This window comes from Alexandromys fortis, unplaced genomic scaffold, assembly GCF_014885135.2.
Source record: "Alexandromys fortis isolate MF-2015 unplaced genomic scaffold, M_Fortis_MF-2015_v1.1 scaffold_3, whole genome shotgun sequence".
NCBI lineage: Eukaryota > Metazoa > Chordata > Mammalia > Rodentia > Cricetidae > Alexandromys > Alexandromys fortis.
In genome coordinates this window covers 22,046,506-22,058,677 of record NW_026067909.1, presented here as the reverse complement: position 1 = coordinate 22,058,677, position 12,172 = coordinate 22,046,506, and the positions used below count along the sequence as shown (strand labels likewise).

Sequence of the window (12,172 nt, the reverse complement as noted above, 5' to 3'; positions counted from 1 at the left end):
ACAGTCTTCCTGCCCTAGATTCCTAAATGCTGGGAGTATAGGGGTGTGCTATACCACTTAGCAAACATTGCACATTTTAAGAAAATGTTTGGGAAGAGACTGGTATTTTTTGGTTGTTTATTTGTTTTTGATCCTCAAATAAGGACAAATATATGCTAAATTGTTATTGATACTAGCATGTCATAAAGTAATCATTTTTAATCACAGTGAAAGTAATAAATACATGTTCATTTTATGCTATACTCATGTAGCTAAATATATGTTTTCTTTCTGTTACACGGTGTCACTTTAGTGAGGCTCGTCTTGAACTCTAGGTTCCCCTGCCTTTATCTTCCTAATGTTGGGGTTCCACACGTGTGCTGCCATGCCAGCTACATTTTCCTTCTCAATCTGACATAAGTAACAAGGTATCTTTTTTTCTCAATGTAGGAAAAAATTATTCCGTATTTATTACGACTTAGACAAATTAAAGATGAGACTCTTCAGGCTGCAGTTAGAGAAATTTTGGCCTTAATTGGTTATGTGGATCCAGTGAAAGGCAGAGGAATCCGAATCCTCACAATTGATGGTGGAGGAACAAGGTAAGGCTAGAAAAATGGCTTCTAAAACTACATATTTAATTCAGCCTTAGCGATTTTATTTAAAGATTTTAATAGAGTTATTCTAAAATCATTTTTTTATTTTTATTTTTCGAGATAGGGTTTCTTTGTGTAGCCCTGGCTATCCTAGAACTCACTCTGTAGACCAGGCTGGCCTCAAACTCACTGAGATTCTCCTTCCCCTGCCTCCCAAGTGCTGGAATTAAAGGCATTTGCCACCACTGACCAGCCATAAAATCAATTTTTAAAACTAAAACATAAAGCCACTTTTATTTATGAATATAGAGGCTATATTGTGACATATATTTTGAGATCAGACCTTTGTCTGATTTGGGGTTGGTGAAGATCTCCCATTCAGTAGGTTGCCTTTTGTCTTAATGACTCTGTCCTTTGCTTTACAGAAGCTTCTCAGTTTCAGGAGGACCCATTTATTCATTGTTACTCTTATTGTCTGTGCTACTGGGGTTATACATGGAAAGTGGTCTCCTGTGCCCATGTATTGCAGGCTACTTCCCACTTTCTCTTCTATCAGGTTCAGTGTGGTCAGATTTATATTGAGGTCTTTAATCCATTTGGACTTGAGTTTTGTGCATGGTGATAGATATGAACTATTTTCATTCTTCTACAGGTTGATATCCAGTTATGCCAGCACCATTTGTTGAAGATGCTTTCTTTCTTCCATTGTATAGTTTTAGCTTCTTTGTAAAAAAATCAGGTGCTCATAGGTTTGTGGATTAATATCCGGGTCTTCAATTCAATTCCATTGGTCAATGTCTCTGTTTTATGCCAATACCAAGCTGTTTTCATTACTGTAGCTCTGTAATAGAGTTTGATGTCAGGGATGGTAATGCCTCCGGAAGTTCCCTTATTGTATAGGATTGTTTTGGCTATCCTGGGTTTTTTGTTTTTCCAAACAAAGTTGATTATTGTTCTTTCGAGATCTGTGAAGAATTTTGTTGGGATTTTGATGGGGATTGCATTGAATCTATAGATTGCCTTTAGTAGAATTACCATTTTTACTATGTTGATCCTACCAATCCAAGAGCATGGGAGATCCTTCCATTTTCTGGAAGGATCCTCTTTAATTCCTTTCTTCAAAGACTTAAAGTTCTTGTCAAATAGATCTTTCACTTCCTTGGTTAGAGTTACCCCAAGATACTTTATGCTATTTGTGGCTGTCGTGAAAGGTGAAGTTTCTCTGATTTCCCTCTCTGCTTCTTTATCCTTTGTGTATAGAAGGGCTACTGATTTTTTTGAGTTGATCTTGTATCCTGCCACATTACTTAAGGTTTTTATTAGCTGTAGGAGTTCTTTGGTAGAGTTTTTGGGGTCACTTATGTACATTATCATATCATCTGCAAATAACGAAAGTTTGACTTCTTCCTTTCCAATTCGAATCCCCTTGATCTCCTTATGTTGTCTTATTGCTATTGCTATAACTTCAAGCACTATATTGAGGAGATATGGAAAGAGTGGACAGCCTTGTCTTGTTCCTGATTTTAGTGGAATTGCTTTGAGTTTCTCTTCATTTAATTTGATGTTAGCTGTCGGCTTGCTGTATGTTGCTTTTATTATATTTAGATTTGATCCTTGTATCCCTAATATTTCCAAGACTTTTATCATAAAGAGGTGTTGAATTTTGTCAAATGCTAAAAGCAGTTTTATAGAATTATTTTATTTTATAACTTGAATTTTCCTTGAAACAAATTATCCATTTGTATTTTTTCTTTCACAGAGGTGTGGTTGCTCTTCAGACTCTGAGGAAATTGGTTGAACTTACTCAGAAGCCAATTCATGAGCTGTTTGATTACATCTGTGGTGTAAGCACAGGTGACTGTCATGTACTTGGGTGTGTCCCACCAGTGAATTACAGGAAGAGCATGAAGACTGGAGATATGGTCCTTCTCTGAAATGCTGGGCATTCTTTTCTCAACTTTAATGATGGTTAACCCTTTGTGTCATGAACTTTTCAAACTTATTTTTTAAGCATGTAACCTTTTAAGTGTAAGCATTTAAAATGACTTTTTTATTATATTTTCAACAAGTCACATTGACAATGAATCTAATCACTGCTTTTTTGGCATAGTCACCATAAGGAGATGATGGCAGAAGGATGAAGTGGCAGGTAGTCAGATGGGGACTTGATTTAATATGAAATTAAAGGCGGTAAAAGCCTTGATTGTTTGTAAGGAATATCAGTGAGTAATTTGACTCCTGTGTTATTTATATGGTGGTTTGAAACTAGAACTTAAAATGGCAAATGTGTCTTTGATCTGCAAAGCTACTTTTAAATACTGCTCCTTGGCATATGCATGAAAGGAGGTTTTATGTTTGTATACAAGAATTTTACTTGAAGTAATTGTTAATTTATTTTACTGTTTGACTCAGTTTCTCATTTTAATGTGCTCTTCACAAGGTTTATATCTATGCCTTATTCTTCTGAACTGTGGTAACTCTAAAGACCACTACAAACAACCAGAGATCTCTCCATATGGCTAGTGTTAATTGTGGCATATTCCCAGAGTGCACGCTAATTGTTCCCCAGCTGAAAGACTGAATGATGAGATTCATGGGGTGATGCACAGTGGAGTAAGGAACCCAGGGTTTCAGGTGTTAGCAAGCATGGAGAAGGAAGAAAACATTTCTTTGCAGAGGTCTCTTAGTATGTCATATTTGAAGTGTTTATTTTCTTGTAGATTTTTTTAATATATAGTATGACTCAAAATAAGAAAATAAAGGGCTGGAGAGATGGCTCAGCGGCTAAGAGCATTGCCTGTTCTTCCAAAGGTCCTGAGTTCAATTCCCAGCAACCACATGGTGGCTCACAACCATCTGTAATGAGTTCTGGTGCCCTCTTCTGGCCTGCAGACATACATGCAGACAGAGTATTGTATACATAATAAATAGATAAATATTAAAAGAAAGTTTTTTTTTAAAAAAAAGAAAGAAAATAAAGTACATGTCCAAAAGTAATTGATTTGACTCTAAAAGCTTCTCAAAGAGACATTTCCTAAGTCTAGTGTTGTTTGTGGGTTTGGTTTGACACATTCCCCATTTCTGAAATTTGGAATGGTCCTGGCAATTAAACATCTAAAGGTAATAGAAAGGCACTTTCCTAGTACTAGGGAAGCAGAGACAGAAGGGATCTCTATGAGCTTGAGGTCAGCGTGGCATATGTATCTAACTCCAGGACGGTCAGGACTACATAGAGGGACCCTGTCTCAAAAAAAAAAAAAAAAAAAAAGAATCATTTAACTTTTTAAAACAAATTACTTATTATGTTATTAGGAATATTCTCCAAATTAAAAATATTTTATGTAGTTTGATCCATAATATTGTATTTTCAAGTTATGAATTATCTTTTACTAAAATGCTACCAATTAAAATAAAATTAATAAACTTTGCATCACTGGAGAGATGACTTAGGGATTTAAGAGAGCACTGTCTAGATTTCTCCAGGACCAGGGCTCAGTTCACAGCTATCTTTAGCTCCATTTCCAGAAGAGCCAGTGCCCTGTTGTGAACTTCATGGCACCAGGCGTGCATGTAGTGTGCTGACATACGTGCATTCAGAGCACTAATACATAGGAAATAAAAAACATTAAAACTAAGAAAGCATTTAAACTGTATTGCTGGTATTCCTTTGCAGGTTAAGCAGCAAAGTTGAGCAGGTCTTTTTTACTCATATCCCAGCACTTCGTTTTCCTCTTTAGTTCAGAGTAAGGCAAAGTAAACCACTAGGTGGCAGAGTGTCCTACCGTTACAACTGGTACATAAAATCAACTATTTAAAAGAACATCTTAGACTAATTTCTTTCATCACATTGATTCTAGGGCCTAATTCAGGGGGAAGTTGCTTAATGAATTTATGGAGTTCTCAAATACACTGTATTTTGTTAGTAAAACTTGCTTTTACTTGCCATTTCATCTTACATATAATCTAATTTAGTATAAAACATTTTGATAATATTTTTAAATTGCTTTCTTTGTTACCTTGAAGTCAGTGATACCTTTCAGTGTCATCTTTTGGGACGTGAAAAAGTGTTTTACATGCATTAGTCAAGTGTAAGGTACTTATAAATTGTAGTTATTATTTATGCTCATTTCACAGACGGAAAGCATCAGATGTAGAGTTTCAGCAGTTCGGTGGCTCAGAGTCATGTGTACTTGTAAGAGCAGTCACCTCACTGCTGATAAAGACTAAGAATATTCTTTCCAGGGGCCATATTAGCGTTCATGCTGGGATTGTTCCACATGCCGCTGGATGAATGTGAGGAACTCTATAGAAAGTTGGGATCGGATGTGTTCTCACAGAACGTCATTGTCGGGACAGTCAAAATGAGTTGGAGCCATGCATTTTATGACAGTCACACGTGGGAAAAGATCCTTAAGTGAGTTTTAATTCCTTTGAAAATATTTTGGTTATATTGTTGTTTATACATATTAAAATTTGAAAACTAAAAGGAATACAAAGAATAATATTATTCCTACTTTTTGGAATAATAGTAACTACTATTACTGTGTTGGTGCGTCATGTTCTAGTCACAGATTCTTGAACTTGTGTGTGTAAGACTTGCATGTAGAAATCATAATTAACGTTTTTTAGTATGTGTATGAGTGCATATTTTCATCTCTATGTATGTTTATATGTTTGTGGTGCACATGTATGTGTACACTCAAGTGGAAGCCAAAGGTTGATGTTAGGTGTCCTCCTTGGTCATTCCACGTTTTTATTTACTGTCTATCATTATGTGTATGATGTGTGGTCATGTGTGCTCTGTAGCACCTATGTGGAGGCCAGAGGGCAGTTTGTGGAGTTGGTTCTCTTCTTCCACCTTTTCATGAAGTCTGGGGATAGAAGTCAGGTTCCATGATTGTGAAGCACATTCTTTACCCACTGAGCCATCTTCCCAGCCTACTTTATCTTTGGAAGCAGGGTCCTTTACTAAAGTTGGAGGTCATCAATTTGGCTGAATTGACAGGTGAGCAGGCCCCAGTGATCCACTTGTCTTTGTCTCCCCATCACTAGAATTAAAGTGCCACGAGACTGTGGCCTACCAGGTAAGGTTCTGTTCTGACATCTTTCTCCTTCGGCAACTACACGGTGTCTTCCTGACTGCCCACTCTCTCTCTCTATCTCTGTTGGAATTTCTTCCTGGCTTTACTCTGCTAAACCATTGGCCGAAACAGCTTTAATCGTCAACCAGTAAAAGTAACACACATACAGAAGGACATCCCATGTCAGAAGGCTGATTTTAAACTTCTGCCAACATTTCAGAATGTATCAGTCTTGTTAAGTTATAGGAAAATTACTCATTTCTCATTTGTTCAAATGCTGTTTTTTAAAAAAATGAAACATTAAAGAAATCAATGAAAATAACTTATAATCCCACTAAGAACAAAAACTTTAATATTCCTTTTTAGAACTTAGAGCCAAACAAGTGTGTGCTTGTGTTCACGTGTGTATTTCTTCTCCCCACAATTGGGATGATTGTGCATGTGTCCTACACTTTCACTTAGCATCTGTCTCTGGGATCTATCATCAATATATTTGAAAGCATTTTGAATGGTTGTTCATTCTCTCCTATTATGAATATATTATTTTTGGCTTAACATATTGCCTAGGAAAATCCTAGACATAAAACCGTGTGTCAGAATGTTATACTTGTTTTAAAGGTTTTGGGGAAAAGGAACACATGAATTTGGGAGGGAAAAGTGGTGGTAGGAAGAGGGAAGGGATTGGAGGGCAGAGAATGGGGATGGATTTGATCCAGACATAGTAATGCATGGGTGAGTGAAAGTCTCAAACAGTAAATCTTGAGGTATATGTTTGTATCTAGCTGAATTGTTCTTAAAAATGGGATCCTGGCTTATTCATCTGCCAGTTTTCTATTTATGAAGTCTTTTAAAATACCAAATAATTAAACTTTTAAAATATATGAGTTTGAGAGTTTTTTTAAGAGACCATGAACCTTCTTTATATTTTTTATTACATTCTTTTTGTAAATTGTATGGATATTATATTTTGCTTATTTTTCTGTCAGGGCAGTGTCCATTATATTATGAATATATTAACTATATATTGAAAACTGTGTTAATTGTTTTTTACATGTATTTATTGTGTATATCTGTGTTTGGGTTTTCATGCCAGACTGTTTTCTCTACTTGTGGGTTCCTGTAATTGAACTCAGATCATGAGACTTGGCAGCAAGCATGTTCATCTACTGAGCCATCTAATGGGTCCAGAATACTTTTTGCTGTTGTTATTTCAAGAATATACTTTATTTATTCCTAGTTTCTTTTTAATAGTGTGGTGGTTTGTTTGTTTGGTTTGTTTTTTGGCGGGGGGCGGGGGAGAGACTATATCCTAGTTTATTTTTTATTGCTGTGATAAAGCACGATTAACAAAAGCGCCTTAGGAGGAAAGGGTTGATTTGGCTTACACATCCCAAGCACAGTCCGTCGTGACTTAAAGTCAGGACAGGAGCTCTAGGCAGCAACTGGAGCAAAGGCCATGGTGGAATGCTGCTTACTGACTTGTTTCTCATGGCTCACTCAGCCTGCTTTTTTATACAACCCTCAGACCACCTGTTTATAATTGCTCTCTCCAGAGCAATCATTAACCAATAAAATGCGCTACAGACCTCTCTGATGAAGGCTTTTTTCTCAATCAAAATGTTCCTTTTCCCCAGACGATCCTAGCTTGTACTGAGTTAGCATTAATCACATATATGTATGCAGGTGCCCTTTTGGGCACAAAGAGAGGCTGGAAGGCAACATTGGGTACCACACTCTGATCTGTTGTCTTACTGTATCATTCTCCACCTTATTTCACTGAACCTAAAGGTTGCCTAGACTAGTTTTGGCGAGACTAGTTGGCCAGTGACCTCCTGAGACCCACCTGTCTCTGTCCTCAATGCAGGGTGACAGGCATGCATAGCCTTGTCTTGCTTTTATGTAGATGCTCAGGACTTGAGCTCATGCCCTCTTGATTTTAAAGCAAGTGCCCTGCCCTTTCCCACTGAGATGTCTCCCCAGCCTCAAAAATATTTTTAGTGAGTGATATTTTTAATGTAGTGGATTTACAAATGTTCTTTAACCATGTTTTTCTTAATGATTTTTAACTTTGTTTTAATGCCTATAAAATTACTTTCTGTCCTGAAATCAAGTAAATAATTGTTATATTCAGTTTAATGGTAAGCTTTTAAGTTAGTTGTCTATCTGAAAATGATCTTGATGTGTACTGAAATCAAGCTTTGTTTTACCCAATTCAAATGTTTGAGTTTACTTTTTTGTTTCCTTTTTTCATTGATTTGAAATACCACATTACATGACAGTATATGTTCAAGTTTTCATCTGTTAATTTTTGTTCAGTGTCTATAAATTTTTAATTTTAATGAAATACTTTCCCCCTCTTTCTTAGAAATATGTTAGCTCTTTTCACTTAATCTTTTAAATGAATCTTAAGCTACTTTTGCCATACTAGAAAGATTCCATGGGAAATTATGTAGGAATTATCAATTATAACAGAGTATGTATTTACATCCTTCAACTTGTGAACTTACCCATTATTGCAGGTTAAATGTTATTTCACGTTCTTCTGAGCCTGCTAGGAAGGAATAATTCATATAATTTCTCATGAAGTCATAGTACTATTTTAAGATGTTTCAGTAAATGTATAAAAGAAAGTTACAAAGCCAGCTAATGTACCACCAAATGGTCTTTTATTTTGTAACTTCTGAGAATGTCTTTATGAATTTGCATGATATGTCATTGCAGTGTGATTTATTGGATTTAAGCCTCTTGGAGGTTTAAAGTTATTTTTGTTTGTTGTAGCACTATAACAGATCTACAGGCAAGTATATATATCTATATATATATATAGATATATATATATATATAGTCCTTGATTGCTAAGAGATAAAATAGTTTTGATATAACTCACGTATTTTTGTTTAATAAAGGGATAGAATGGGATCTGCACTAATGATTGAAACAGCGAGAGACCCAGCATGTCCTAAGGTGAGTCTGAGATCTCTTAGGTAGACCATCACAGGGTCCAGAGAAAACATGTAATGCAAGTAGTCACAAGAAGAAGCGTTCTATGGAATTTCTTTTAATTGATGTTATTGATTCCTTATATATTAGGTGTTTCTATTAAAATACAGGATGTAATCATTAGATTAGTTCTGTATGTAATAAAAGTTTACAAACGTGAATTGTGACTGAAAATATAGAAGCATATTTTATCATAATTAACAAAATCTAGTGATTTAAGGAAAATTAAAAGTATTTTCTGTCTAAATTTTTACAGTGAAGTTGTGTGTAATATATAAAATAATAGGATTCTATTAATATGTGAATAGAATCCCCGTTTTTAAAATTTGAATCATTTGAATATTTGAATGTTTCTATGTAGTTCTTCATTCATTGATTTGTTTGGAACCCCACAGTCTGAAATTGTTTTATCTTGGTTTTAACAGTAGTTTTTGATTGAGGGTTATCATTGATGTGCCTAGGAATCCCATATGGCTTGTATTTATTCTTGAACGTCAAGCTGTAAGGATCCGAGGTCAAGACATCCCTCTTTCTGTTACTCTTTTGACTTCATCACTTTCATACCTTCATTTTGTGAATGTTGTGTGCCTTTATGACAACACTGAATTTATGCAGAATAATGCTGTGACTTTACTAAAATCATAATACTTTGAAAGCATCTAGAAACAAAGACTAATCTGTAGATACACTATATTAATCTTTAGTGGTATTTATTGATGATAATATTGTGTTATTACTTTAGAATAATAAAATAAGCTAGACACATGGAATTGTAGGACTGTGAGTTATTTACTTAAGTGACTATTAAGTAAATACCTCACAAATGAAGTAGATACTGTGGAACACACTAGCAGAGGAAGGCTACATTGTGAGACCTCATTGTGAAGGCTAGTAAGTGGGAGCATTCTTGGCAAAAGGACAAAGAGAATGGTCTATGCAGGCCTTAGAATTCCAGGAACTGCAAGCCTTCCTCAAGACTAGGGCCCAAGGGTCTGAGGGCAGCATGTGGGATGAGGCTGGAACAGTAGGCAGATTAGATCACACACTGGCCTTGAAGGCCATGACAAAGAGATGACTTCATGCCTTGGGAGAGAACCCTACCTACCCCTCTTGTTTGTTCCTCTGGATCACTAGGCCTCTGTTTTTGTTTGCATATTTGCTTCCAAATTGTGGAAATTGTCAACTTTGTAAAGGAGTAGAGGTAAGTATGGGGAAACCTGAGCCATATCTAAAGGTTCTTTATTGTAATAAATGGAGTCACTACCCTTAGGATTCTTAATCCTCTTGTTATATAAAGACCCTCTGGATTTTAGTGGATGGCCAATGGTACCCATAGATGCCAAGAATCATGAATTACTTAGAAAAATTTAGGATAGGTCCAAGCAAACAGGGCCCTGGCAGGGCTGGGCATAGGACAGAAAAACTTTGGCCTGTGATTTGAAAACTGAGAATTTGTGCAGGTCTATGCTCTGGCTTTACTAAAATCACAATGTATTTTTTTCCCATTCTTTCCATTTATTGAAAATAGATTCTTTTCTCATGCAGTGTATCCTGATAACAGTTTCCCCTCCCTCTACTCCTTGCAGTCCTCTGTACTTCCTCTCCCATCTGGATCTACTCCTTTTCTGTCTCTCATTAGAAAAGAATAGGCTTCTAAGAATTAACAATCAAATATAACAAAATAAAATAGGAGATAAGGCAAATTCCATCACATCAAGACTGAATAAGGCTTCTTATCAGAAGGAAAAGAGCCCCAAGAGCAGGCATAAAAATCAGAGATGAACTCATTCAAGCACTCAGGATGTCCATAGAAAATACTAAACTGAGCACTGTAATATATATACAGAGGATCTAGTCTTGTGCTTGTTGCTTAAGTCTCTGTGATTTCATATGACCTTTGCTAAGTTACTCAGAGTCTTGTTCTTCTAGTTTTCCTCCATCCCCTCTGGCTCTGATACTCTTTCTCCTTTGTTTATCCCCCTCGTTTGTAGTGGGACCGGGGAGAATGGACCCTATAAATGAGGCAGACTGAAGTCTCATGTCAGCTTAACGCAGAGCATCAGACAATTTATTACCGAGGGTTAAGAAAGGTCACCTGACTAAAGTTGTCATGAGTTCAAGTTGTATATAATCACAAGGACAAGCTACAAGTGGCAAAAACATGTTTTTCCATAGAGACATATAAACAAATAATAGTTGTAATGAATAATCCCAAGTAAACTCGAATCCACTGTACTGGGAGGGCACAAAAGCACATCCAAGAACAGCCCATGTTATGGAGGAACAGAGATTACAACTCTTGTTTATTTGGAGTTTTCTCACAAGGTCTCAGAAATCTCACACAGCTTCATTTATGGACTGTTTCAATGTGCCGTCTCTTCTGAGGGACTCTCTGCACTCTCAGAAGAGGAGCTGTTGGCGACCTTCCATTTAGAGCTGTGTTTTCCCAGGGTTCTCACTCTGTAATGTCTGGCCATGGGGCTACATCTTTCCCTGTCTGCTGCAGGAAGAAACTTCTCTGATGATGACTGAATAGACACTGGTCTAAGAGTATAGCAGAATATGATTAGGGGTCATTTTTTGATCCTTTTTTCTTTTAGTCTTTGGTTTTACCCCAGGTCTTTGGGCTGTGTAGTAGAGCTCTGGGTTCTATTTTGTGGAGTAGCCTTAAGTCAAGTCAGACATTGGTTGTCTGCTTCCAGAAGTTCTGGGCCCCATTGCCCTAGCATATCTTGCAGGCTGGACAGATGGTCGATCAAAGGTTTTATAGCTGCGTTGGTATATACCTTTCTCGGTTGGTAGCCTGCAGAGCACCTTCGCACATCAAAGACACCAGAACATAGGGGTGAAGGCATCAGTTCAACTGTTCATGTTCAATGAATTGTGTGAGTGCTGTCCTCAGCAATGTCAGGTGCTGTCAGTTTGTGGAGAGCAGCCCATTGTCTTAGCAACAGCCTGGATTGTTTGGAGATTTCTGTGGGACCCCCTTGGCTAAAAACTCAATTGAATGCAGCCCAGTCCCAGTACTGGGATTCTTGATTGGTGACTAAAGATGGCCAGCTAGGACTCCGTATCCCCCATTATTAGGAGACTTCATTAGGATCACCTTCATGTATTTTATGAAGTTTCCACTGCACTAGGTTTCCATATTATTCCTCAAGTGTTCCTTAATTCTGTTTCTCCCCACATTCCTTCCCTCAACTCTTATCTCCCTCCCCCCTCCTTACTGGATCCTCCCATTCTCATCTCCACCTGCCCCAGTATAACCGCAAGGTCTGTTCTGTTTCCCCCTCCCACAGAGATCCATGTGTCTCCTCTAGTCCCTTCCTATAACTAACCTCTCTGGGTCTATGGATTGTGGGTGGATTATTATTTATTTAATAGCTAATATCCAGCCGGGAGGCAGAGGCAGGCGGATCTCTGTGAGTTTGAGACCAGCCTGGTCTACAGAGCTAGTTCCAGGACAGGCTCCAAAGCCACAGAGAAACCCTGTCTCAAAAAAAAAAAAAAAAAAAA

The 12,172-nt window shown here is 37.1% G+C and overlaps 1 protein-coding gene across 1 annotated transcript in view; it reads left to right on the top strand.

Annotated features, from left to right (window-relative positions):
• The window catches only part of Pnpla8 (patatin like phospholipase domain containing 8), a 45,651-nt gene that overhangs the window by 25,250 nt on the left and 8,229 nt on the right, over window positions 1-12,172 (top strand). The window contains exons 4-8 of the mRNA XM_050137398.1: window positions 430-581; window positions 2,335-2,429; window positions 4,818-4,989; window positions 8,563-8,624; window positions 11,568-11,572. Of these exons, the coding sequence (XP_049993355.1) occupies window positions 430-581; window positions 2,335-2,429; window positions 4,818-4,989; window positions 8,563-8,624; window positions 11,568-11,572 (486 nt within the window). The remainder of the gene's footprint in view (window positions 1-429; window positions 582-2,334; window positions 2,430-4,817; window positions 4,990-8,562; window positions 8,625-11,567; window positions 11,573-12,172) is intronic.